The sequence below is a fragment of the Eumetopias jubatus genome, unplaced genomic scaffold, assembly GCF_037043125.1.
Source record: "Eumetopias jubatus isolate StellerSeaLion01/CBP00866 unplaced genomic scaffold, mEumJub1_p1.0 scaffold_7, whole genome shotgun sequence".
Taxonomy (NCBI): domain Eukaryota; kingdom Metazoa; phylum Chordata; class Mammalia; order Carnivora; family Otariidae; genus Eumetopias; species Eumetopias jubatus.
This window is the reverse complement of record NW_028274813.1, coordinates 11331235-11359204: the sequence shown is the minus strand read 5'-3', so window position 1 is coordinate 11359204 and position 27970 is coordinate 11331235. Positions and strand designations below refer to the sequence as shown.

Sequence of the window (27970 nt, the reverse complement as noted above, 5' to 3'; positions counted from 1 at the left end):
GCCACCAGTTCCTCCCCCAAGTCATCACCAAAGTGAACAGCAGACACATCAAGGAAGATTTTGCAATTCTTCTTCTCCCCGGTAAATTCTAGAACAATGGCTCCAAGCCTCCCGTTCCACTCCGGACTAAGTGGATTAAAGGTTTTAGTCTAAATCTTCCCAGGAAGCCATGTAAAGCAAACCCACTGCCCCCCAGGTTGCCCTCACATCCTGAAACTCCAAGGCCCTCTCCCCACCCCTCCCCTCCTACCTGTGGCAGGGGTAGGAGCATCCCACGGTATGAGTCTGGGGTCCTCCGGGACAGGAATCAGGTATTGGGGGAAGGGCACATTTCTTCCCCTTTTAAGTAACATGTCTGCTGGTGAGCACATGAATTCACTTCCTCTAAAAACTGCTCCCCACAGAAATTTCTCTGCGAACCCTGACAAGCGCTGTAGCTAACCTCAGGGAAGGCTTAGAACCCTCCTGGCAGCCACTACCAATCAATCAGAAATGGCCCCGAAAGCACATGTCTTAGCCAGTCCTGAATTCTGACTTCCCCCTTTTAATGTCTAAGAAATTTAGGTCCACAGGAAAACTCAGTGCAGATCACGCAACTTTGCAGAACTAAAATGAGCCTGGATGAAAAATCGACAGTCGATGAGGGGCTTCCAGAAACTACCTCCTCCCCGGAAACCAACCTCAACCTCCAGGACACAAGTTCAACCCGCTACAAGGAGGGAGACCAGAGGAAGGATTCATTCAGCAACCCTCCACCAAGGCTTCCAGAGAGGAAACCCAGTCCCACCCCAGCAACACTCCCCCGCCATGGCTGCTGTCAGAGTGTGTACATCTATTTTGGGGCAGAGCCCACCCCAGGCCCTGGGAGGGCTTCTTTCTCCATCCATCCTTCCTTCTCCAGCCAATGAGCACCTGACCCAAGTCCACCCCAGGGTGAGGCAGCATGGGGATCAGGAGCGCCGCCCCCCCCGCACTGACTCTGTCCACTCTCCAGAAGCCAGGCGCCCATAGGGGAGATCAGATGTGGCCGGACTGACAGCAGGGAGGGGACGCACCTGACCTAGGAGTCCGGGGGAGAAGGGCGGGGGGCAAGAGTCGTCTTGGAGATGATACCACTTACAAGCATGGTCCGAGAAAGGAGAGGGCTCACCCCCAGAGGGCCGAGCAGCCAAGGCAGGGGCCCAGGGGGGCTCGTGCTTCCCTGGCAGAGGAGAAGGGCAGACAGAGACAAACCATGGGGGGCAAGAGGACCCCAGACACCTGGATGGGTGGCCAGGCTCCCCCACCCTGCCTACCCCACCCCCAGCCAGAGCCCCAGCTCTCCCCCACGGATGAAGAAACCGCAACTCCACAAACCCCAGAGACCACCGACCACAACCCACGTCCTGCCAGGGCAGAGATCACGGAGACTCTACATGGGGAGAAGTTAAACGTGAGAAGCGAGTGAAGGCGCTCAAGCGCCCAGACTCTTGGGGGAGAGGAGGAAAGGGGAGCCCTAAAAGGCCCACCCACACGAAAAATGGCGAGGGCGTGGTCTGTACTCACCTGCACCACTTCTATCCCTCGCTTTCTGTGGAGAGAAACAGAGAAAACAAAGGTTACCCAAGCAGTCAGGAAGCATCCTTCCAGAACATTCACTGCAGCCAGCTGAAGGCATGGGAGAGCCTGCGGCTGCACCCCTCAAGCACAGTCCCACAACAGCCCCATTAGCAGAGGGAAGGTTTGTGAACTCCTAGTCAGTCCTCAAGGCCGCCTCTTGGCAGAGAGAGAGTCGTTTCTCAGAGGGACTTGGCTGTCATTCTACAAAGACCCCAAGTTTGCTGGTCTTCCTCACAGCCAGCTGTCTCCCTCTCCAATCTCAGGGGCAGCCCTTCATGGGCACAGCTGCACCCAGGATGCTCCCCTCCACCACATTTACCACCAATGGTCTGACCTTCCCTCCTTGACTCCACCACCTCCCATGGCTCCCCATTTTCTCTGCTATCTGGTCTAACACCTTGGCCTGGCCTCCCAGCTCTGCCTCAATCCATCCACTCTCCCATGTTGCAGGAGGCCCCTGCTCGGCTCAGTTAGTGCAATCCTGGCCATCTCTAGCCCCCACTGACGCCCTATGCGTCCTCTGAGCCTGCTTCAACCATCACGGGCCTCGCCAATATTGCTGTCAGCCTGCCTCCTCCACCTCTCACCCACAATCCCATGGCCACTGTTCTCCCACACACATGCCCTAACTCATCCCACCCCACTACACAAGGGGTCAGGGTCTCTGAGGAACACACAAAGGCCCCCTGCAACTCACCCACTTTTACCTCCCCCCACCCCAAGCATCTGGGCACATGGGCTGTGTCACTTCTCCAAGCCTTGGCCCACACTTTCCATCCCAGCCTTTTGGATGTAGCTCAGAGAAGCTCTCCTAGGAAGCCTCCCCCGACCCACGACACCCTCGCCCTACCGACCTACCCAAAGCCAAAATACTCCCAAGAACCTGGGACCACCACCATCCCAACCCTTTGTTCCAGAGTCCTGCTGGGCTGTCTCCTGGGGCAGCATGCTGGGGCAGGCACAGGGGTCTATGTGGAATGCCAATGGCATGCCCATGGCCAGGCCCATGTGCATTTTCCTGGGAAGAAAGGCCGGGGCCCCCCAGAGGTGCTCAGAGGAGGTTGTGACCAGGCAAGGTTGGAAATTAGAGCAGGGACTATGGCAGGTTCGATGGCTATGTGTACCACGTGCTTAGTTACGGCAGCCGCCTGGCATACAGACACCCCCTAAACGCAAATACATAACACTCAGCTCAGGGTCCTGTGCCCAGCCTGGCCCAGCACTCATGGGCACACCAAATGCAACAGACATCGCTCAGGCCCTGAACGGGCTCACAGTCTAGGGAAGGAGGTGGGCACAGAGCCCCCTGGGCACCGTCACCATCCCCTCACACAACACAGCGGAGGTGACGCCTGCCAATCCTACATTTTGTTGGTTAGAGCATCGGGGCGTTTCCCGACACCTCCTGAGAGCCGGCACCCAGCGGAACCTCGAAAGGAAGCCGCTACATGAGACAGCAAGACAGACCGGTTCTCACTGTGGGATACGCTGAGCCAAACTTCCCCTCAACCCCCAACACCTCAACACAGCCCCAGGTCCCAAGGAACCCAATCTGAAAACCACAGTGGCTGATGCTTCCAGGGGTCCCCACCATCACTCAGCTTCTCCACAGCTCCAGAACAGTTCCAGAATGACAGCCAATACCCTTTGGCTTCCCTGACGTCATGAGGGGAGAGACTGGGCACAGAGCGCAGCCCCGGGCCACCAGCACCCACAGCAGCGACACCTCAGAGCCTCGGCCTCACTCCCAGATCGTCGTGCTCCACCGGAGCACCAGTGACAGTGACCGGCCCGTGGCTATTTGACTCATGACGGGGACTAGCCAGGCTGGGTTCAGAGAGACTCCTCACTTTGCCCCTGGCCCTGCTCCAGGAAAGAAATCTTCAACAGCTGAGGGAACAGCTCCTTGGTAAGTCCCCAAGGACAAGACTTGGGGCCGCACCACAGGAAGGACAGATGGCACCGAAGGGGACAGCGGGCATGTGTGGACGTGACCCACCCCAGGTGGACAGGGCCTCTGCTGGGCTGCCGCCAGGCCCTGGGTTTTCCCTCTGAGTTAATCCTCACGGCATCCCGACTATCCCGGCGTGCGGCTGTCATCTCCTTCCGAGGCCGAATGCAGTCACTTCCAATCTGCCCACATCCGACACCGTCCCAGTCAGCTTGCCCTCCCCCAGTCCTAAAAAACAAACAGGACTCCAACTTTGAAAACACAAGAGACCCGTAACATGAAAGAAACAACACCACCAAGTTCATCTTGAGAACAGGCAGGCTGAAAATATTAAAGTGAGAATGAGCTCCCAGGAGCCAGACTAGCTCCTCTGTAGCTCAGAGCTCCAAGAACAGGGTCTATCTCGACTCTGGCAGAAAAGAGAGGGGCTCCCCTTTCAGCCCACATCAGCCCACAAGGGAGACACCCCCTCAGCCAGGGCAGCTAAGGTGCACTGGGTGCTCTCTGCCCGCCGATGCCTTCCTCAGCCCCAGCAGGGCGGGGCAGTGATGACCTGTTACTTGGATGAGAAAGCAAGAGGCCGGGCAGCCTCAGGAAGTGTGGGCCGCCCCACGGCCGGGCTGTCACCAGCAGGCACAGCAGGGCCGGCAGGGGAGGCACAGAGGACGGCCAGCCTGGTCTCTGCACCGCAGGGCCTCGGTGTAAGGCGGGGGCGGCGAGGAGGGCGGCAGGCAGGAAGTCACAGGCCCCACAGTGGAGGGACCCCAATGCGCACCACTGCAGCCCACCCCGCAAAGGAGAACGTAAACCTACCGGGGCCTCATTCCTTCCTCCGAAACTCCTGTGGGACCAAGAGACCAACAATCCTCACTTCCCAAGCAGCAGGCTCCTGAAATTCCCCAAGTCCAGAAATTGGTTTCTGACCCCAAGGGGGAGGAGGGAGGAGAAGATAAGCCGGAGAACTCGCTGTCAAGGGGTTACCAGTCCTCCTGAAAACACCCGCGCCCCCATCCCGCCCCACGGACGTCCTCACACGGGCGGTGTTTCAGGCTGGTCACTGCGACAGCGCAAGACCGAAAGACCGTAAGAGGGGCCATTAAGAAACCACGCGTGGTCCGAGAAATACTAGGCAGTAAGTAAAAAGAACGAGGAACCCCTCCATGCGCCCAGAAGGCTTTGTCTAGGTGAAAACGCAAGGTGCAAAGCTCTGTGTGCTGCCTGCAACGTCCTGGGTTAAGAACAACATCCAGCACAAGAACGTGGGCTTGCACACACACAGAATGAATCTGAAAGTACAAGAAAGAACGAAAGAATATGGTGTAGGGTGGCCTCTGGTCAAGGACAAGGGCAGCTGGAGGGATGAGTGAGAAGACTTCCGTTCCACTGTGCATTCTCAGGCTGGAGCGCTGTGCCCGGTGCACCCAACAACATATTCTCAAACACTAGGAACTTTTTTTTTTAATTATCTTTTAAATAATAGGTAAAACTCCAGCTGCCACCATGCCCACGGCTTGGCATAAAGTAAATGCCTGATAAAGGCATGAATAGATCAATCAATCAATAACGTGAAGTAGGGGCGCCTGGGTGGCTCAGTCAGTTAAGTGTCTGCCTTCGGCTCAGGTCATGACCCCGGGGTCCTGGGATCGAGCCCCACATCGGGCTCCCTGCTTCTCCCTCTCCCTGCCACTCCCCCTGCTTGTGTTCGTGCGCACTCTGCAAATAAATAAATAAAATCTTTAAAACTATATATATATTTTTAAAAATAACGGGAGGTAGAGAGTTCAGGATTTATCTAGAAAAGCTTCCAAGTCCTGCTCATAGAGGAGCTGAAACCAGGCCCATTCTGGGAGCATGAGACTGCCCTACAGGGAGCGTTCAGGCCCGATTCTACGCACACTTGACTATTCGAGTATCTGGCAAACAGACCGGGAGGGCGGGCACCGCCTGTCAGCTGTGGCCGCAGCAGGAAAGACATGGGTGGCTTTTTTCCTTGACATTTCCTTGTATTTTCTAGTTTTCTATAATAAGCATAGATATCAAGCCCCAAATTTGATAGAAAAAGCAACAATAAAAAGTTAAAGTTAAATAATTAAAGAAGTTTACTTCAACCCTGCACCTGGAGAAAACTTGTACAGGATCTAAAACTGTTGCTTTCTTGATAAATACTGATTAATAAGTTTTGGACAGAGAACCACCCCCACAGGTCATAATTATAAACCTGTTTTTCCAAAAGCTGGATCACTGTGAAGGGAAGATCTGTTTTGTAAAAGGACTCCTCCTTGCCAGAAGTCCAAGGAGAGCACAGCCTTGAGGAATTTAAAATGCTCATTTTCGAAGCAAACTATCCTTTCAGGGCAGGAGGGGGAGCGTCAGAGAAGGCTTCAGGGAGGAGGCGGCGTCGGCCATTTCAATGAAGGGGAACAACAGACACGACCCTTGGGGAGGAGAAGTTAAAAAGGAACAGCATGAGGATTGCTCCCTTCCCAAAAGGTGCCTGCAGGTGTGGGAGCACAAGATCCACAGAGAGGGGTGCGCAGGGGCAATGAGAAGGGGCCAGAAGATGCGGGCAGGCCAGAGAGGCCTGGAATGTCACAGGGCAGCCTGGCCTTTACCCTGCGGGCCGGCGGATCCCAAATACCAGGGTGGACAACTAAAATCCCCACTGGAGCTTGTCAAAAACCCCAATTCAAGGCCTGGTCCTGCAGACTCTGATTCAGGACGTCTGGGGGCAGAGCCTGGGAGGCAATCGGGGCTCTGCCAAGCCCCCGGGTGTTGCTCCGGAGCAGCCAAGCATGGGAGCAAGGAGCAGCTTGTGCCTGGGGAGGAGCAGGACCAGACGGGGGTGGGAGGGCTCATCCAGGGGCAGCCCTTCCAGGTCGTGGGACAGGAGTGAAGGACACAGGAGAACGAGAACAGCTGAGCTGCTCCCAGTGCGGGCGCAGCAGGCCGAGGCCCCAGGCCAGCACCAGCAGAGGACGGAAGATGGCTAACCCTTCCATTATGTCACCCGTGGTCGTACCAGGAGGGGATCAGAGACCGAGAACTGAGCTGAGCAGACAGCTCAGGGCTAGGAAAATACAATCGAGGAAGACAGGTGAAAGTGGAAGAGGCAGGTGCGTCCCTAAGAGGAGACCCTGGAACCAGACCCAACCGTACCTCATGCCTCAGTTTCCCCATCTGTCAAGTGAGGAGAATCCTGGAACCCACCCCACAGGGCTGTTGGGGCCCACACTGGGAATGTGGGCTTCTGTTGCTTTGCTCTGTCCCGCCTCCCTGCCTCCCAGAACTGCCCCTCCTTGATCCCACATGATGCTGATGGGCACGCAAGCAACTGAGGGGCTGCACCCTCTCCAGGGGCAACACGTGGCCTGGCCCCTCGCAGGACCCAGGACAGGTCCTGGGGCACTGTCCACAGCACAGAGAGCATATGGCCAGGAGCGTCAGTGCTCCGTGGCCTCTCTGTGGCCAGACTTACAAGGAGGAGGCCACAGCAGGAGAAGCCAGCACTCTCTTGCCGGAGCTCAAGCCCTCCATCCCGCCGGCATGGAGCCTGTCCTCTCCGGACCTGCAGTCGCGGGTATTTGCTGAAGCCACTTTACACAGGAGTTTCTGTCACCGACCACTATCACACTGACGACAGCAGATGCTCAGTAAGTGACAGAGGCCACCACTTCCTGAAGATGACCCGGCGTGGGAGGAGAGGAGGCGACAAAGGAGTGTGATGAAGAAGATCAAAAGCAGGAGGAGCAGAAGGTCTGCAAAGCCAGGGAGGCAGAGCGCCCCGAGGGAGACGCGTCCACGAGCCCACACCAAAAGGAGGCCAATGTGTGTGGCATCAGGAGGGCCAACACGGGACACTTTGGGAGAATGACCCCCAACAAGAGGCAGGCCTGCCTCACCACAGAGCGGGGCCCCATGGAAACCTGCAGCAGGCCCGGGCCCGGGTCTTGGCTTCCACATCTGTTGAATGGGTGTGACCCTTCTGGCCCAACAGGACCTTCCAGGGCAGGTGTCAGACCTGAGGCCTGCAGACAAGTAAAGCAGGGGAGAGAGGGTGACACTGAGACACAGAGGTCACCTCTGACCATCGAGGAGAGAAAAGTCCGGTGGCAGCTCCGGAGAGACCAGAGCGGCAATGAAATAATTAAGCCTGTCCAGAAAAGGGGGCTCTTGGGTTCATCAAGAACTTTCTTGCAATCTGCGAGGCCACGGTCACGTGCCTCCTGCCCAGACACAGCAGAGGCTGGCCACAGGGGGCAAGCCGCCACTGAAAGCGAGCCTACAGGATAACCCAGCTGCAGAGGGAGGCCGGGCCTCCTTGGAACCATTTCACAGCAGAGGGAATCAACCCAGAAACACAGGCTCCCTCCCACCAAGAGGGGAGGAGAAAGAAGCTGCACCTGCACCCAGAGCTGAAAACCACTTAGAGAAGGGAAGTGTGTAATTATGCGAGTGGAAAGCCAGGCACGCGCTCGTCCAAACCATTCGTAGCCCGGTTTGGTAAATGCCAGATTTCAGGAGCCCTGAATAATAAGGCCCTTTAGCACCCACGAGGCCTGCAGGCAACCTCCCCACCTCCGGCCTCCTGCCCCTCCCCGCCCTGCAGAGGGTAGGCCCTGGGAGGGCCTCCCGAGGACTCGGGGTTCCCTGAAGACACAGCTGGGCCTCCTCCCTCACCCATGTATGCAGACGGACAGACTCCCCACTGCCTCGACTGCCACCCCAACGTCACCACCTAACTCACACTCGAGGTCACCTCCCTAGGAACCTTCCTTGGCTCCCAACTTCCTCAGAGCCCCCGAGCACCAGCACCAAGCACGGATAGAGAGGCTGCCTGGCTCCGTGTCGCTGCCCCCTACCCTACTCAGCTAAGAGCGCTGTGGTGGACGACATTAACAGTGGCCCCTGATCCTGGCAGCTCTGCCGGGCACTCCCCTGCCCTGCCCGCCTCCCCCAGCCCAGGTTCAGCAGGGCCCCACGGCTTGCTTTGGCCAATGAAATGTACAGTGACCCAGGTCATTTCCAAGTTCAAGTTTTCAACTTCCAGCCCCCAGCTCTGCAGCCAGTCCTCCGGGACATCAGCCACCACCATGGGAGCGTGAGAACACAGACAGCCCCCCAAAGCTGGGCCAGAACCACTCCTGAAAAGAAACCTGGCAGGGTGGCCACAAAGCCAGGCCGGGAACCAGGACACCTTTCAGAGGCCCTTCAGCTCATGGTAATTCTCAAAGGGGGCACTTTTTGCTTCCAGGGGACAGTTAGCAACACCTGCAGACATTTTTGACTGCCACCTGAGGACGTGCTCCTGGCATCCAAAAGTAGAGGCCCTACAATGCACAGCCCCCTAAAACAAAGGACTCTCTGGCTTGAACTGTCCACGGCACCAAGGCTGAGAAACGCCGGGGTGTGGAGACCAGCGCTGAGCCACTGGACTATGAACGAGCTATAAATAAATCTGTTGCTGCAAACCTCCTGGGGTTGTCTCTGCAGCCTATCCTGCCTGATAAACACCCCTCGAAGAACCATGGCCGGTGGCCTCTGTCTACATCCCCAAATTCTGAGCACAACCCCTGGCTCACAGTATGTGGGGATGCAGCATAAAAGTGTCGGGGGAAAGGTGGAGCCAGTCTCTCCTCTCATGAAACCCTCCCAGGAGGGACCCCATTTTCCAAAAACACCTGGGCCTGTCCTACCTCTGTGCCTTTGGACAAACTGTTCTCTCTCTGCCTGCCATGACTTCCTCCCCTGGCAAACTCCTGCTCGACCATCAGGAACTGCTCAACCATTAGGAATAGCTCGAACATCATACTAGCTGAAGGCTGTTGCCCTGCCCCCTCCCCAGAGCAAAAAGGATGGCTCTGAGACCGAAGACTGCCCTGTGCCGGGTTTTGGACCCTGGGCCCCCGAGGCCCGGGCCAGGATGTCAGCGCCCCGTGCCTACCGCAGACCGCGCACCGGGCAGGTGCTCTGCAGGCTCTTCCTGAATGAACGCCCCAGCCTCCCAGTGCCAGGGCTCCCACCCTGAGCCATCCCTGCCTGTTTGCTTCTTCGACAGCCTGCTTCACCTACCGATAGTTTCACAACTTGGATTTCCCTCTTACAATGCCAGAAACCCAAGTGGCCCAATATAAAGGCAACATACGAACAGAGTTTTAAAGCCAGTACAAACATTTGAACTGTTTGGACAGCTCCAGGAAATAAGCAGATAAACTGGAAGCTGCCATATGATCATGTGTCTTTTTTGGGGGGGGAGGGTCTTTCCCCTGATTGGACAGTCACCAACTCTCATCACTGAAGACCTTCCCCCAGCCCCAGACCAGGTGCCCCACCTGGAGGAGGTGGGCAGGCCGCAGGTTCCTCACAGGGCAGACGCAGAAGCCTGAGTCAGCGTGTTCCTTCAGACCCAGAACAAGCCCACGGGGTCCCTGGAAGCGGCTTTCCCTAGTAAACCCAGGAGGGGGGTGAGGGGCAGGGCTAGTGACTCACCTCCCCAGCACCTCCTGGAGCAAAGGAGAGACGCCAGGGCGGCCAGGAGCCAAGGCACCTTTAAAACCCCCATCCCTCAACTTTCAGGGTAGGGAAACTGAGGCAGGGGTAGGCTGGAGATTACCCAAGGGAGTGTTCTGCTGCATCCAAAGTGTCACCATTTCAGACTGGAAATCACCTCAACTTTTCATCTGAAAACAAATATTGAGATTCCCCCAATGGCACTTGATACATTCCCCCTTTGATACAAAAATTCTCTGAAATTCCTTATAAGCCTTTTACTAGCCCCTTGCAGGAGCTATAATTTTCCTTTCTCCTAATTAGGGGTGGGCCTTAAACTGCAGGGGCTGGGGGGGCGGGGATGTTATTAGAAGGAGACCCCCAGGGGCTGCAGAAAGGGCTGGTTCCAGCAAATCCACCCAGTTGTCAGCCTTGCCTGCCTCAGGGCTAATGACTCAACCTGTTCTCTTCACAGCAGTTTCTCATTCCTAAGGAAGCAAAGTCAGTTTAACATCAACCTAACAAACCAAGTAATAAGCTACAGCAGGAGAGACAGGCATTCCGCGCTGACATTTTCCTCCTTGGGAGCCACTGGGGGAGGGAGAAGCCTGCCCATGGAGGTCAGAATGTTTTTAGCACCTATCCTGCAGGGACCACACCCCCTTAAAATAACCGCACAAACGTGTGTCCTGGGCCTGCATCTGGGAAAGCGACACTCTTAAAGGCTGTGTTCCAGTGGAGCTTAAACATCTCTACCCACCCAGATCCTGCTGCTAACACTCCCTTGCAATTGAAAGCTCCCTTCCGGCCGGATTCCAAGACCATGAGAAGGGTTCTTTGAGCCCCTGCAGTTTGGGGGAGGGAATAGTCTCTGCCCTCCTGCTGGGCCGCCCACCACCAGAGCGCAGACCCCATATGATTGTCATCAAGACATTTGCTGGGCTTTCTCTTTTCAGCTCTGGGCTGGCCTGGGAGCAGAGGAGTCCCCCAAGCCACAAGCCCTGCCTAGAGACGTGGTGGCCACAGGGCCCCCTGAATATGCCCTTTGGAATCCTGAGGCTCCTCAGGGGCTGAGCTCCGGCCTCTCCCTTGATGACTATGGAGGCTCCTAACGAACCTCTGGACAAATCCTAATCTGCCCCTGGCCCACATGTGGACACTTCAAGGGGGTGTCCAAGATTCGTGGGATGGAGAAGCGGTAAGAGCCTTAGTGTTCGGGTAGACAGAATAATGCCCTCCGCCCCTGCCAGGTGTCCTCAGGACCTGTGAGTATGCTACCTCACCTGGAGGAGGGGCTTTGCAGATGTGCTTAAGGTTAAGGGTCTGGAGGGAGGAGAGCATCCTGGATCACTTGGGTGGGTCCAGTGTAATCACACTGGTCCTTAGAAGAGGGAGACAGGAGGGGAGGGTCAGAAGGAGATGTGACAACGAAGCAGAGGTCAAAGTCATGTGGCCCCAACAAGCCAAGGGATGCAGGCAGCCTCAGCAGCTGGGCAAGGCAAAGGCACGCTTTCTCCCAACAGCCTCCAGAAGGAAAACTCAGCCCTGCTGACGCATTTTAGATTCCTGACCTCCAGAGCTGTAGGAGAAGACATTTGTGTTGGGTGCAGCGGCTGAGTCTGCAGTCATTTGCTACAAGAGCAATAGGAAATGAATACAGTGTTCATACACGCTGCCTTCCCTCGGGGCTGGTCTCCGGGAGGGACTGGGTCATGGTCAGAGCCAAGCATCAACTCCCTACGCTTCATCGATGGATAAGGCCGTTACTTGACTGACCTCTTGGACTTGGAACACCGCTGCCATCCTGTAAATAGCCCTGAGGCTGGGGAAATTTTTGAATAAGTGCTTCGGGGTTTAAGTTTTCTGAGTTTGGGGGTGGGGGGACCCTCACCTTTCCTTTGATGTGATAGAGGGGCCCGGAGAATCCCCGCACCCAGAAGCCCTGGCTTTGACAGCCTCCCTCCTGGTCACCCTCAGGGCTCAGCTCAAACAGCAATCTTTAGTAACCTTCCCACCCCACCCCCGCCACCCCCCAGGATTCCAAACGGCATAACCAAACACCTACACAGGGATCCCTGATGGGGAGAGGCGTCCTGGGTCTGGGCGGTGGAGACCTTCGGCCCTAGACCTAAAAGCCTTGGGTCTAAGCTGGGGGTGGGGGGGGTAAATATTCCTGAACCTTGGGTCCACCTTAAGGGCCATGAGAGATGCCCAGAACCAGCCAGGCCTTCCAACTGCTCACTCCGAGGCCACCTGGCTCCACTGAAGGCCAAGTCCCTCAGACTCTGCCAAGTGACTCTGAGCAGCGACAGACACTCCCCAAAGAGAGGCATTTGGAGCCTGAGCCCAGCACGAGGCACGCCGAAGCCCACAGGGGCCTGCTGGGCCCCCGTTACAGGTGCTAAGTCCCAGCCCCCTTTGCCTTCTCAGATGCACTGAGCACCCAACTCCAGAAACGGGCAGTGCCTTCATCTGGTGCTCCCGGGACCCTTAAGTTTAGGGAAGATTCCAAAGCCCTGGCACAACCCAAACAAATGACTGGTAACATCAGTCATTCCTGGGCCCCCTCACTTCCCACTCGGGCCTGTTGTCCCTGAGCCAGGGAGAGAGGGTAAGGGAGGCGATGGGAGCCAGAGGGGGGTGTCATTTCAACGACTGCATTGAGGTTATGACGGTCCTGCTTCTCCAAGTGAGGAAATTCACAGAGAAACTCGTCTAAATAGAAGCTGGACAGAGCAAGACAAATCCTGCACGGTGTCACCTACATGTGAAATCTAAAAAAAAAAGTCAAGCTCGTAGAAACAGAGTAAAACGGTGGTTGCCAGGGGCTGGGGGGCAGGAGGAAAGGGGGGAGGCCGGCAAAAGGGACAAACTTTCAGTCACAAGATGAGTGAGGTCCGAGGATCTAATGTGTAACACGGTGACCAGAGCTGACAGGGCCGTGTCGTATGACCGAAGTGAGCAGAACTTAACTCTTCCCACCAACACCAACAAAAACAGGTAAATACGTGAGGTAACAGATGTGTTCATTAACAGGGTGACAATCACTTCACAGATCATACATATATCAAATCACATCATCACACTCTCAGTACAATTTTATTTTTCAGTTATACCTCAATAAACCTGGAAAAACTATACATGTATTTATAAAAAAAGAAATTTGCCCCAAAACTCAAACCAAGTAAGCCACAGTGGAACCATAATCTAAAGTCATATCTGTCGGCAAAGACCATGCTCGTCCCGTGGCCTGGGGGGCGGTGGGGGGGGGGGGCGGTCCAGCGGGTCTGGAGGTAAGGCTTCTGGGATTTCTGGAGAAGCACCTGTGCTGGACACAGCTGCCCCTCTGCCCCCACCCAGCCAACTGCCCCAACTCTGGGCTGACGCCCCTCCTCCACACTTGACCCCGAAGCAGCCGGGGGAGGCCTGCGGGTAAAAGAGCCAGAAGGCATTTCTAGGGGCCCTGCCATCCCGAGACCATGTGCAGCGGGGACTGGCCATGCCACAGGTCGCCTGTTTCTCCCTTCTCCACAGGGCTGACAGCTCCTTTGACTACAGCGTCACTTGAAATCCGTACTTTCCAAGCAGAAGGGCCACGGAAGCCGAGTTCAGCTTGGTCTCAGGGGGAGCTGCGGGCTCCCCACAGCAGGCAGCTAGTGACTGGCCCATGACCACAGAGGCCAAACACCCGCCATCAGGGCACGGAGACTGGTACGTGGGGAAGGTTGGGGGGGCTAATGTCCTAGGAAGGTTCTGAATCCGCCAACAAGAGGGAGCAGTTGGCCACGTCGCTGGAGTCCAGGAAATCAAAGGCGCTTTGAAAACACAGGCCAGCCCAGCCTCGGGGGGCCCAGGGCCTGCTCCCAGTGACAGGCACACACCCCCACCTCCTTCTTTGCTTGGGCTCCTGCCCTCCCGGGCTCTGCAGCTGCAAGCCATGGCAACGGGCCCCAAGCATCTCGAGAAATCCCTCAGACACCCCCACACAAGGTGTCACAGCAGCCACAACCTAAAGCCAAGAGCCTGGGCCTTGGGCAGAAGTGAAAACGCCAAAAAGAGGGGGCCCTGATTCCTCAGAAGGGAGAAGCTTGAGTGCAGGCCAAGGGCAGCCGCCCCACCCTGAGAGACATCCAACCCACTTCCCTGACTCGATGCTTTTCTGCTGGACAGCTCTCCAGGAATGACCCTCATTGCCAGGATAAGAACTCAAGACAGAGAGGAATGAACCCAGTTAGCAGGGGGCAGACAGAAGGGGCTTATTTTATTTTTTTTTTTAATGTTGCCAGGGGCTTTCTTAAACTAAATTCCTCCTGATGACTTGCTTTCACACGAACTGCCTTCCTGTCCAAAGGATCCTTTTTATTCATTCCCTTGTTTCGTGCATACTTCCTGAGCACCTATGTGCCCCGCACAGTATCACTACTGGGGACACAACAGTAAAGACAGTAGAAAGGATGCCTGTCCCGAAGGAACTTAGAGCAGAAAGGGGAGCGTGAACATGCAAACCACTGAAATAAATATAACAACATGTAACATGCTCTGAAAAGAACGTTCAAGGGCCTGAGGCAGGGAAGGTAAGTCAGTGCTGAGATCTAAAGACCAAGAGGCCAGTGGTGTGATGGGGGTGGGAAGAGCCTGCCAGGAAGCAGGAACTGCATCATGTGCAAAGGTCCTGAGGTAGGAAAGAGTTTCAAGCAGCTGAAGAACTGAGAAAAGATCACAGTGCGGGGAGAGGGAGGCAGGAGGCACGTCTTGGGGCCCTGAGGGGTTGTTCTTATGCCATTTGGTGACCTGGACCAAGAAATTCTCTTTTTGCTTAAACTCATCTGAACTGGGTCTTCTGTTACTCACACCCACAAGAATCCTGGCTTCCACATCGTCCAAACCACAGCATCATACTCCATCACCTTCTCCCATCCACCTGTGCCTCAAACTTGATGGCAAGCACCACCACCCACCCTGCAGCCCCAGCCTAGCATCACCCCCACCTCCCCTCTCTCTCATCCCCCAACAGTCAGTCACCACAGAAAGCTTTCACTGGGGCCTCTGGGCAGCCAAGGGCTGGGGGTCCCTCTCCCAGGGAGGTGGCCCACCGCATGCTGGAAGGAGAGGCAGGAAGAGAAAAGCAGATGGCCTCTCAGCTGAGGGAAAAAACCCCCAATAACACTGGCTGCCTGATTGCATATAATTATGAAGGAAAACGCTCTTTCAAATTAGCTTCCCAAATGTGGATATAATTTCAAGTGTCCCTTGCAGTGTGATTACAGCTTCGGCCCGACCAATGTTTTATCGTCAGCTCAGATCATTCAGGCCCCTGCAGGCAAAAACTACGGAAGCCAACAAAGGCGCCAGCACCGAGCCAGCCAGCTCCCAGAGCAGCGTGCGTCCAGCTGCCCGGTGCTTCCAGCACCGGCCCAGAAGCCCAGCACAGGACCAGCCCGGCCCCTCCACCTCCAGCGCGGGGCCCGCCCCAGGAAGACAGGAGGCACTTCCCTCTCCTCTTTCTTTCTGCATCTTCAGGGTCTGTGACATTCGGACCCAAGTCCCGAGAGCAGCCCATTAATCATAACCAGGACAGCTTCACTTGCTATGGCCAAGCGTGGCACTCTGTGCCTTAGTTTCCCCATCTGTAACTGGGTGGGACGGTGGTAACTTATGACATGAGGAGTGAAGGACACCTGGCACACAGTGGGCCGCCAGTCACCACAACCGTTCGCCTCCTCCTCCCATTTAACCCTTGGAAGAGCACGGACAGTTTTGTGCATGTGGACCAGAAGCTCGGAAAGCCACAGACTCTGGCCTCCATTTCTCCCCTCTCCCACCAGGGGGTGCCCCCAATAACTCGGGGGCCTCCACTGCAAAGGGTCCCCCATTTTACACACAACGGAACCAAGGCCAGGACTGAGAGGGACTTGGGGTCGTGGGAAAGTCAGGAGGAGGTCAACTGTCACCAGGCACTCGTGGACGAGCCCAGCACTAGCGGATGGGGGGCACCACTCACCAGCGTCCCCAATCCACACCAGCACCCAAGAAGAGAAAGGGCTATCACAGCCCCATTCCAAAGATGAGAAAATCAAGGTTTGGGGAAGTTTGGACAGGTTCAGGGTCTCCAACAAGGGCACGGGAGAGCCATGGTGTTCCATCCGGGCCTCCTTTCTGGCAGGCAGAGAACCGGCCACCCTGAGCGCCCACGAGCACACGGCCACCAGGGCTGGTCGGTGTGTGAGAACGGTGAGCGGCGACTAAAGCAGGCCAAACCCATGCCCGGGGAGCAACAAAGCCAGACTGGGAGCCAGACCCGAGCCCTGAAAGTGACTGCCCCTAGGGGACATCCGGCAATGCCTGGAGACACTGCTGGTTGTCACAACTGGGGGAGGAATGGCACCCTGAGGGTGGAGGCCAGGGTGCTGCTGAATATCCTACAATGGCCAGGACAGCCCCTAACAAGACAGAAGGATCCAGCACCAATATGCAAACAGCCCCCAGCTTAGGAGCCCTGAGCTACAGTCCTCTGTGAACAAGCATGGGGATGTGCCTAGACACGCGGTCAGTTCAAAAACCCAAAACTTTCAAATAAATAAATATGCATGTGTGCACGCACAGATGCATCTACGGAAACATGGGTCTATGCATGCAGACGTGCTTGTCTGCATGTGCTAGAATATCCTAGAAGGATCAAAAAAAAGGAGCAGTTCTGGGGGGCAGCCAGGGGGTAAGGGGCACAGCTAGGACATCCTTTCCAGCGTAAGTCCTTTCTTGCCTTTGGATTGGAATCAGGTGACCGCACTATCCATTTCAACACATCTACGTCCTCTCAGAACTAATAAAATAACACTTCCCTCCACGTGCACAGTCTCCCTCAACCACCCAGCCTCATCGCTTTGAAAGCCCCTGGAGCACCATAACCAAGGTCAGTCACCCCAAAACATCTCGCTGACAACTGTAACTAGACCCTTGATTCAGATGCCCGCAAGAGGCAGAGTCAAACTCCTCCCACCCCACGCCCCCCACACACACACAATCTCCACCCCACCCGACCCCACAAAGCTGGGCCTCTGGCAGCTCTGACCTAGGCACAGCTGATGGCAGAGCCCATGGGGTGACCCAGCCCAAGCTGGGCATGCTATGGTCCTGGCCCATGCCAACCGGACCAGCCAAATTTCCATCCCATTACAGCCAACCTCCAGCAGAAGAGAGCGAGCGCTCACTGGCCTGGGCCCCGCTGAGCCGCAGCACCAGCAGACTCCAGAGGGGCAGGGAGCCAGGAATCTAGGAGGAAGGCTGGAAGGGCACGCTCACCCTGCTTCGGCTAAACTCCCAAGCCCCAGGCACTAAGTCAGCCACTCCTCGTGCCAAGGACACCTGCCTCCCAAGACCCGCCCCCCTCGTGTTAACTACGTCCCCCAAAGGAACATCTCACCAGAGCCGGGCGGACACCCAGTCAGCCTTTCTTTTTTCTTTTTAAGATTTATTTATTCATTTGAGAGAGAGAGAGAGCACGCGCACCCAAGCAGGAGGGGCGGAGAAAATCTCAAGCAGACGCTGCACTGAGCACAGGGCCCAACGTGGGGTCCAACCCCAGGACTCTGAGATCACAACCCGAGCCAAAAGCAAGAGTCGGAAGCCCAACCAACTGAGCCACCCAGGCACCCAGGAGAGAGTCTTAACGAAGCTGATTCTGTGCTGAGCATGGAGCCCAACGTGGGGCTCGATCCCACGACCCCAAGATCAGGACCTGAGTCGAAACCAAAAGTTGCTGCTTAACCGATTGCGCCCCACCCAGGGGCCCCCCAGCTAGCCTTCCCGGCAGGTGCTGCGAAGGTGTGCACTCCTCACAGCGACCCTCGCACTCCTCACCCAGCCCTGGCCTGTGCAACTCTGCACCATCTGCCCCCCCCACCCCGAGAATGACCACTCCTTAAAGCAGGACTTTGTTCTCTTCCATGATCCACAGTCACGCACGTATGAACTCAAAGCCCATTTCCTGACTCGGTAGGCAGATAAACACCCAACTCTGTGGGGGTGCCCACGCCACATTGCAGAGAAGCTTCACCGAGGAGGGGCCTCCCCATTCCAGAGCCATGAGGACAGAGCTGGGTGCCAGGGGCCGCCCTGCAGAGCCCAGCCCTTGCAGCCCTCCTCAGTGACCCCTCTGTGGTCCCCACACTACCCTGGGTGGTCGTGATGGGGCCCCTCATCCCAGTGAGGAACCCAAGTGCACTGAACATCCCAAATCCTACCTGACCTCCTCCAGCCCACCGCCTAACCTGCACTTCCATCCGCAAGCCCACTTCCCCACACAGGCAGGCGTGAGCCTCACCCCTCCTTCCTTCTCCCAGGCCCGCACCCAGGGGGCAGCAGGTTTTCTAAACCAGGGCTTCTTAGGGGCACCTGGGTGGCTCAGTCATTAAGCGTCTGCCTTCAGCTCAGGTCATGGTCCCAGCCTGGGATCAAGCCCCGCATCAGGCTCCCTGCTCGGCGGGAAGCCTGCTTCTCCCTCTCCCACTCCCCCTGCTTGTGTTCCCTCTCTCACTGTCTCTCTCTGTCAAATAAATAAATAATCTTTGAAAAAATAAAAAATAAAAAATAAAAATAAATAAATAAACCAAGGCTTCTTAGACGTGAATGTGCAAATGCACACGCACCCTGGGGTCCCTGCTGGAATGCTGGTCCTGAGCAGTGGGTCTGGGTGGGTGGAGATTCTGCAGTTCTCACAAGCTCCCTCCACGCCAAGGCCACCCGCCCTGGACCACAGCCTGAGGAGCAAGGTCCTAGCGAGTCCTCACGGCTGGCCAGCAGCCCGGTCCCTCCCCGCTGCCCGGTCAACCACAGCAGGCTCCCACCCGCAGCCCACAGCCCCGACCTCGTCCTCTCTCATCTGTCCTCGGCGGTGCTCCACGCCGGCCTGGGCCCATGCTGCCCACACACCTGCTCTGGCCCCCACAGCCTTCGAGACAGGGCCCAGGCACACAGTGATGGCTTCCAGCACCCTGCACTGCCTGGCCTTGACTCAGGCCTCATCCCCATGCCGAGCTCCAGACAGACTGAACTTCTCCTGGCTCCTGGTCGCTCCTTGCGGCGTCCTGCACTGACCCCAGGAGGGAGGGCCCGGGCGGTCACCCCAGAGCTTCTACCTGAGGGGCCCAGCAGAGGCTGTTCAGCCTCTGGTCTCCTCATCTGTTCAATGCCAGGAGGAGCACACCTGAGGACATGGGGGTCTCCTCCTGCCTCCTCCCGGCCAGGAAAGGTCCCGTGGTGGGAAGAGACCGCCAGGGCAGGGGGTCGAGGGAGACACAGGAAGGTAGCTGCTCGATGGGCCACTTGAGAATGAGAAAGTCAACAAGAAGCAGGGCTGTGTCTCTGCCAGTCTGTTCTGGAAACTCATCTGTCCCCACAGCTCAGAGGAGGCTCAGAGGGGACATCCCCCCACCCCCGCACACCACCCCCACGGCTAAGTCAACAGGAGGCTGTCAGCCAGACTCAGCCTCAAGGAGCAGGTTTAAAAGCCACCATTTTATCATCAACTGCTTGCCTTGTGCCAAGTGCTATTCACGGACCTCCCGTCCCCCGAAAGCAGCTGAGTGATGTGGGGCCTGTCATCATCCCCCACTAGGCCTACAGACTGCAGTGACCTCCCAGTGGGGCAGCCGGGTTCCAAGCCAGGGGGCCACCTCTGGGCTCCAGGCTCCTAACTACTAGGCATGGGTGCAGTCCACGCCTGCCCCTCACAGAGTGGACAAGACCTGCCACGGTCACAGGGACAATCAGCAGATGCTCCTTCCCCGACGCCCCATCTTGCTGCTTTCTAGATGCTCTCAACCCAGGCTTCCAGGGCCCCCTCAGCCCCCATCTGCCTCCCAGACTGACATGCCCACAGTCCCTGTTTGAGGACCCCCAGCCTCACAGTGTCACACCTTCGCAGCACCGGCTCACTACCTGAACTTTAAACCCACACACGTCTGCCCAGGGAGCTCCTCCTAACCCTCAAAGACGCTGGGGGGGTCACCCCCCACGTGAAGCCCTCCTCAGTCTTTCCAGACAGAGAAAGCTGCCCCCTCCACCATTCCTTGAGCAAAGCTTCAAGGCTTCCTTATGCCAATGCCGCCCACCCAGCTGAGCTCCCAGGGCGTGGGGGTGTCTGTGTTCTAGCACCTAGACCCACGGCACCCCCTGAGTAACGCCTACCACCACAACAATAATACCACCCGCCCACCGATTCACAAGGAGCTACAGCGGCTGTTTCCAATATTTATAAATAAATACACGTGGCAGACAGCGAACTACAGGGCTTTACACCCATTATTTCAACTGACACACCAACTGTGAAGGTTAGGGGCATGTGTATCCTACAGATGTAGAAACTGAGGCACGGAGAATCTCAGTAACTGGCCCCAAACCACAGAGCTGGACGGTGACAAGAGCAAGGTCCGTCCTTCCATGACCAGCCTGGGCACCCTGGCCAGCAGCTAGAGGGGAGACAGCCTGGCTGTCACCCATCTGAGGGCTGAGCACAGCCCCAGGGACGGGGGGAGCGCTGCTTTGCATTTGACATTTAACACTTCATACACACAGCCTGTGCACCTGAGCATGGAACTCTGGCCATCTACCCCATCGCTAGTGAACGCAGCCCAAAGCTCTTTAAAGGATCATCCATGTTCATTGCCAGTTTTGTGCAATCATTTGATGGGAGCCTTTGCCCTCCCCCGTCACGTAAAACTTTACACACCATGGCCTGGAAAAGCCCTGAAGAGTCTGGCCCCTGCCTGCCTCTCTATTGCTCCCTCCCTCACATCTCCAGCTGCACCCTCCTCCCTGCTGTTCCACAAACACACGAAAGCCCTTGCTCAAAAGCACCCCAGGGCCTTTGCACTTGTTGTTCCCCCACTACCTGAGAGGTTCTGGCCCAGACTTTCAGATACCTGCTTTCTAACCAGTCAGGCCACAGCCCCAAGTGCCTCCTTTGGAAAGGCCTTCTGTGACCACCCTGAGGACAGTCACCCATGCTCTTCACATCCCTGCTAAAATTACCCCCTTTAACTTACCGGCGGACATGTTTGTCACAGGCCCTCCCCACCCCTTTTCTCCCCAAAGACTAAAGCTGCAAGGATGTGTCCATCCTGGCCACCACAGGTCCCTCATGCAGGCTGGCATGGCATGGAGGGATGTTAACAGATGTCTGTGAACACACACCCTACTGGGGGGGGGGGATGCAGGAGGTGTCCTGGTGGAAACACACAGAAGCAGACCAACAACAGAAAACTGGGCCTGGAAGCAATCGAGAAGTGCTACAGCACCCACCAGCTCAGGAGGGAGTGATGCCCAGATTCACACTAGTTTCCCCACTGAACACCCCAAGGGCTCTCCCAGTTCGAACAGTCTAGGATCTAGGGGCTCCTCTGTTCTAACTTTCTCTTTTTCCAGCTAAAGAAAATGAAGTTCAGCGAGGGGGGTTGCCACAGAGGTAACACCAGGCTACAAACGGGGACCAAAACTCACCACCCCACACACTGCGATCACACCTGCTGGCTCCCCCCACCCTGCTCTGCCCCCATCAGTCACTCACATGAGCCTCCTCTCCTTAAGTGGATACCAAGTTCCTGGAGGACCAGGCCAGAGAGCATCTGGCTGGAGCTGGGCACAGAGTGGGGTACTCAGAAATGTTTTCTGAACAATGGATGGGCATTCATCCCTTAGGGAGTCTGTGCAGGAATGAGCACCCTGGGGTCTCCCGAGGTGGACCTTAGCTTTTCCACCCTCTCCATGCCCAGCACAGCACCCTCAGAGCACCTGGCAGGGACCAAAGAAGGAGGGGTCTGTGGGGTGCCTGGCGAGTGCACAGGGCCAGATCACACACTCTTATGTGCAGAAATGTTCCCAATTCTTGACCCTGCTCCGTGTTGGTGCCCTTTGCAATGACCTCACTGCTCCAATCAAGAGGTGACATTTACTGGGGCGCCTGGGTGGCTCAGTCGTTAAGTGTCTGCCTTCAGCTCGGGTCATGATTCCGGGGTTCTGGGATCGAGCCCCACGTCGGGCTCCCTGCTCCGCAGGAAGCCTGCTCCTCCCTCTCCTACTCCCCCTGCTTGTGTTCCTGCTCTCCCTGTCTCTCTCTGTCAAATAAATAAATAAAATCTTAAAAAAAAAAGTCTTTTCTGAGATGCTAATAGATCAAACGCACCCCGCCAAGGTAAACAAAGATAAAATGTGTTTTGAATCTCACAGGATGCATTGCTCCCCAAACTTACATGACCACAGAATTCTTTAGTGCGCTACCTTGTAAGAAATCCCATTCTGAAGAAGGCTTGTATATTGTCTTTCCCGAAAATCTATACCACAAGCATCAAACAAGAAAATTTTATCTGAGATCCCTAGAACCTTTACTTCAGAAAATCTGCGGCATTCTTTATATTGTGGTGTGTATCATTACGGGTATTTTCCTAGGAATAGGTTCTACAGCTTTCATCTGAATCTCAAAGCTATCAGTGACCTCCAAGAAAGGAGAAGCAGCCCTGTCCTCAAGAAACAGGTGATTTAGGTGAAAGACTCTGTATTTCCTTCAATGAATTCCACTTATTACCTTTTTAAAGATGTATTTATTTATTTGAGAGAGAAAGACAGACAGAGAGAACACAAGCAGGGGCAGAGGCAGAGGGAGAAGCAGACTCCCCGCCAATCAGGGAGCCCAACATGGGGCTCAATCCCAGGACCTGGAGATCATGACCTGAGCCGAAGGCAGACACTTAACCATCTGAGCCACCCAGGAGCCCCTCCATTTATTACTTAAAAAAAAAAAAAAGAGGTCAAGTTCATTTTCACTCCTTGAGTCTGGGCTGGCTCTGTGCCTTGTTTTGGCCAACAAATGCGGTAGAAAGATCCGGCCTCCAGAGGCCTGGGACATGCCCACTGTCTTGGAACCCTGCCTCCTGGACCAGAACACAGCGAGGCAGTGTGCAGGAGAAAGAACACCCGTGGCACGGTCATCCCCACTGCCCTGGGCAACCACAGGCCACTCCCCAGAAGTGGAGACCCTGGCCGACTCGCAGCTAACGGCATGGCCATCAGACCCATGAGGGAGCCTAACCTGAACTGCCCGCCCACCCATGGGTGAGCCAAACCAAACGGTATTGCTCAAAGCCACTACCTTCAGATGGTTTGTAACTCAACGGTAACTGATCCAACTCCCCCTTACACATAATGGATCGGAAAAGGAAGGAAGACATTTACATCACAAAGATGGGGGTGCCTGGGTGGCTCAGTCCATTAAGTGACCGACTATTGGTTTTGGCTCAGGTTGTGATTTCAGGGTCATGAGACTGAGCTAGCATCAGGCTACGCACCTAGCACAGAGCGTGCTTGGGATTCTCTCTCCCTCTCCCTCTGCCCCTCCCCACTGCTTGCTCGCACGCTCGCTCTCTCTAAAATAAATAAATCTTTGGGCACCTGGGTGGGTCAGTTGGTTAAGCGACTGCCTTCGGCTCAGGTCATGATCCTGGAGTCCCGGGATCGAGTCCTGCATCGGGCTCCCTGCTCAGCGGGGAGTCTGCTTCTCCCTCTGACCCTCTTCCCTCTCGTGCTATCTCTCATTCTCTCTCTAATAAATAAAATCTTTAAAAAATAAATAAATAAATAAAATAAATAAATCTTTTTGAAAATATATTCACAAAGATGTCCAAGACAGCATTATTATACCAGCAAGGAAAGTGGAAATAATCTAAATATTTGATAACAAGATTACAGCTCTCACTGCATTACCACACGGATGTCCAATAGAAAGAACTACTCCATCCTGATGAAAAACAATCAGGCTCTGGGCGCCTGGGTGGCTCAGTGGGTTAAGTGACTGCCTTTGGCTCAGGTCATGATCCTGGAGTCCCAGGATCAAGTCCCGCTTCGGGCTCCCTGCTCAGCAGGGAGTCTGCTTCTCCCTCCGACCCTCCCTCCTCTCATGTGCTCTCTCATTCTCTCTCTCAGATAAATAAAATCTTTAAAAAATAATAATAATAAAATAATGGTTAACAGTACTGAGATGGAGGGGGGTGTTCACTTCTTTATTCTTTCTTTTGTATATGTTGGAAATTTTCATAATAAAAGCTCCTAGAAAGTACATTTTAGGAAAATCATTCTTGAAGGCTGTGTAGAAACAAAGAATCAGTTTACACTACAGTGCTATGTGCAGAATGCAGAAACACAACGCTGCGTACACAATGATTCCAAGTCTGTGACTGTTACATACAGAACAAAAGCGGGGGGCGCCTGGGGGCTCAGTCATTAGGCATCTGCCTTCGGCTCAGGTCATGATCCCAGGGTCCTGGGATCGAGCCCCACGTCGGGCTCCCTGCTCCGCGGGAAGCCTGCTTCTCCCTCTCCCACGCCCCCTGCTTGTGCTCCGTCTCTCGCTGTGTCTCTCCGTCAAATAAATAAATAAAATCTTTACCAAAAAGAAAAAAAAACCCACAAAGCAGGAAAGACATAGGATGGGGGGGTGGAGGGACCATTTGTCTCTTCAAATTCTGTTCTCATAATGTTAAATTGCCTTCACAGAGGACAACAAATTTCAGGGGAAAGGATGACATACATCCTTTCACTTCCTTCAGCTGGGACTCCACATGAAGGAGACACTGGCTGATAGGAGGCCCTCCCAGAAGCATGTGGGGCTGGGAAGGTGGGTGGACTCTGCTGGAAAGCACAGGAGGCAGCTGAGGAAGCTACAGAGAGGCCCCTCAGCTGCCCTCAAGGGGCCCCAGCCCCCCGCCCCCAGCTGGCCATAAGGCAGGGAAGAGTGAAAGGCTGGGGACTATCAACCAAGATCTGTCCTTCAAATTTAAGGGATCACACCAGCAGCCCCTTCCTTTGACCAGTTCTGAGATCAGAAACGACACTCAGGGGCGCCTGGGTGGCTCAGATGGTTAAGCGTCTGCCTTCGGCTCAGGTCATGATCCCAGGGTCCTGGGATCGAGTCCCGTATCGGGCTCCTTGCTCAGCAGGGAATCTGCTTCTCCCTCTGCCTCTGCCTCTCCCCCTGTTTGTTCTCTGTCTCTCTCGCAAATGAATAAATAAAATCTTAAAAAAAAAAAAAAAGAAAAAAGAAATGACACTCAGCTCTCTAAAATTCATCTTGAGACAGAAAAGATTAAAAAAAATGATATGGGGAAGAGGATAAATTACAATCGGAGCCCCTACTATGTGCTAGAAACCACCACCACCAATTCAGCCATTCTCTCTCTGATCCCCCGATCTGCCCCACAATTGCATGATGTTCCCATTTTACAGATGAGGAAAGGGAGGTCCCTCACCGGCCCAAAGTCAGTCATAACCCCGGGCGCGGGGACCGGGTTCAGAAGCCAGCTAGTGATAGCGTACCCGTCACCTCCCTCCCCAAGCAGCACCCACACTGGGGCCACATATAGGAGGGGTAGGAGGTAGAGGGGCCAAACCAGGCTGAGGCCCCTCCCGGCCTCAGACAGGCGGCAGCTGGTGTCATACAACCCCCAGCAGGAGAGATGCTATAGACGAAACATCTGTGCCCCCCCTAAATTCGTACGGCAGCCCCAACCCCTAATATGATGGTATCAGGAGAAGACCGGGCTTAGAGGAGCCTAGAAGGGCAGAGCCCCACAATGGGGTGAGTGCCCTTAGATGAGGGCACTCCGCGTCTCTCCCCTCCATGTGCAGATACAGGGAGAAGGCAGGCGCCGATAACTAGGAAGAAAACTCTCCCCAGAACTGGACTGCCAGCCTCCGGAACCATGAGGAATAAACGCCTGTTGTTCAGGCTACCTGGTCTGCAGTATTTGTTACAGCAGCCCGAGTGGCCTAAGATAAGGAAGACGGTAAACTGCAAGCCCTGGGGGCAAGCCCAGAACCCCAAAGAGAGGCTGCTGAGGGGCCCTGCGGCAGAGCAGGTGTGGTGCGGGGACAGACTCATCTCCGCGCTGTAGCAAATGAAAAACAAAGTTAAAGGCAGGAGAAGCCTAAGTAATGGGCTATCGCTGGTGTGGAAACGGAAGTGGAGGGCTGGGTGTGGGCACGTGCCTGTGTGCACATGCGTGTGCATGTGTGTGCACGCACATGCGCGTACACATTGGCGTGTCAGACCCAGCACACGCCCAGGAGGCCAGAACATGGCTGCCTCCAGGGATCAGGGTCAAAAGTAAGGAGAATAACCAGGATTTCACTTTTGATTGTGTATGTCAGGTTTTAGGAAAGGCTTTTTTAGCGTTCACAAATCAGATATGAATCTACCCAAGAGAAATTCTGCCATTTCATGCCGACAAGTCAGCAAACTTCTTGAACTTGGTTTCAAGGGCTCTGTTTTTATCAGCTGATAAACTGAAATGACCCCTCCTCGAGGCCTCCCGTAACAGACCCAAAGAACTTCCCTGCGGTTCTCCGTTGTCCAGCATGACAGCTCAGGTCCAAACGGCAGTCTCCCCAGCTGAAGCGAAAGCAGGGGGTCACAAATTCATTTCCCAGGGCTCTGAGAGAGGGGCCCTCACATAAGGAGTCCAATGAAGGGCCCACAACGAAATAGCAGAACCAGACCTCAGCTCCCTGACCCAGGTCCCAGCCACCCCCGCACAATCCCAAGAAGCTCCTGGGGGGCTAGCAAAGATCAGGCCAGCCCTGCTTGCTGTCCACGGCAAAGCGGAGTGCCCAGGATCACCCTCCCTTCCACTGCTTTCCCCCAGTACTACCTCTAACTATTCGGCTTGGGAGGCCAATAAAAAGAACCACTGGCCTCTGAGAATTCTGGAACAGGGCAACAGCTCTGGGCTGGGCAGCCCCTGGTTCTCAACAGTCCCCACTTCCTCACTGGTTCCAGAAAAGAACCATGAGGGACCTCAAGCCCTAACTGGGCCCCACCACCCTGAGCCTTTCTCCCAGCCTCCAGTCTAGCCCTTTTGCCAGGGGCCCTCAGGACCGGGGGCCCTGAGGTGTGCAAGCCTGGGTGCTGGCACTCACCATTCACTTCCTCCCCTTTCCAGGTGGAACTCGTACCAGTGGGTCCTCCTGCAGCTCCCACCGGGCCTGCTCAGGGGCAGAAGGGCCAGGACGTCAGCTCAGTGCCCTGCACCCACGCTCCCCACCGTAGGATGGACTGAGCTCCCCTCCAGCTCCACAACCCCAGTCAGAGAGTTCACAGCTGCGATATCCTCCAGGCTCCTGGCCTGGGAAGGAAAGACACCTTCTCAACGTTTCCTCGTGCACAGGACAAGGCCATCGGTAATAGTTTACATAACATGGGACTGTTTCACCCCAAAACACTGTCCAACGCCAACATTCTGCACAGCATAGCGGGGCAGGGAGGACAGCAGCCTTCACCCTGGACTCCCGGCAGCCTTTCCCCAAGGCCCCATCGAGCTCCATCCCTCAAGGCAGAATGACATAAGCCCTTCCTCCAGGACACCCAGCGTCGGACCCCTGGGCCCAGGGCCCTCAGAATCTTGTGTCCAGCTGGCCGCGGGTTTAGCTGAAGAGAAAGACGGAGCCAGGGGCCCAGCCTTTGGCTCTGACTTGTAGGGGTGCTCTTCACTCCCCTCAGGAGCAGTGCCCTGGCCCAGGAGACCATGTGTGAACCCTCAGGCTGACAGAAAGCAGTCCCCATCCTCACCCCAGCAGGCCCGGGAACCCAGAACCAGGGAGTGCCCTTGCCCACGCCCCCCGACTGCCCAACGGCCATCACAGTCTGTTCAGCAAGCAGTCCCCAACTTCCTGTGCAGGGTCCGCCCTGCCCACACCCAAACCATGTGGTAGGGAAAGGGGCACTCCCTGGCCCCAACAACAGACTGGCTCAGGCTCACCAATCAGGGCCAATCAGAACTAATGCTCGGTCCCTTGGGACCTGCACCTGAGTTGGATGGAGGCCCTGGAGCCAACGTACCCAGGTCTGAATCCCAGCTCTGCCGCCTGCTAGTTACCCAACTGTGGCAAGTT

At 55.6% G+C, this 27970-nt stretch overlaps 1 protein-coding gene across 3 annotated transcripts in view; it reads right to left on the bottom strand.

Annotated features, from left to right (window-relative positions):
• ITPK1 (inositol-tetrakisphosphate 1-kinase) overlaps window positions 1–27970 on the bottom strand; it is a 169011-nt gene that overhangs the window by 127349 nt on the left and 13692 nt on the right. The window contains exons 1-2 of one of the 3 annotated variants that reach the window (XM_028098549.2): window positions 3599–4043; window positions 1546–1570 (exon numbers count right to left, since the gene is read on the bottom strand). In XM_028098549.2, the coding sequence (XP_027954350.1) occupies window positions 1546–1570; window positions 3599–3855 (282 nt within the window). In that variant the 5' untranslated portion in view covers window positions 3856–4043. Of the gene's footprint in view, window positions 1–250; window positions 1195–1545; window positions 1571–3598; window positions 4044–27970 lie in introns of those variants that run through there. The other 2 variants (XM_028098559.2, XM_028098568.2) reach the window with 2 other exon arrangements.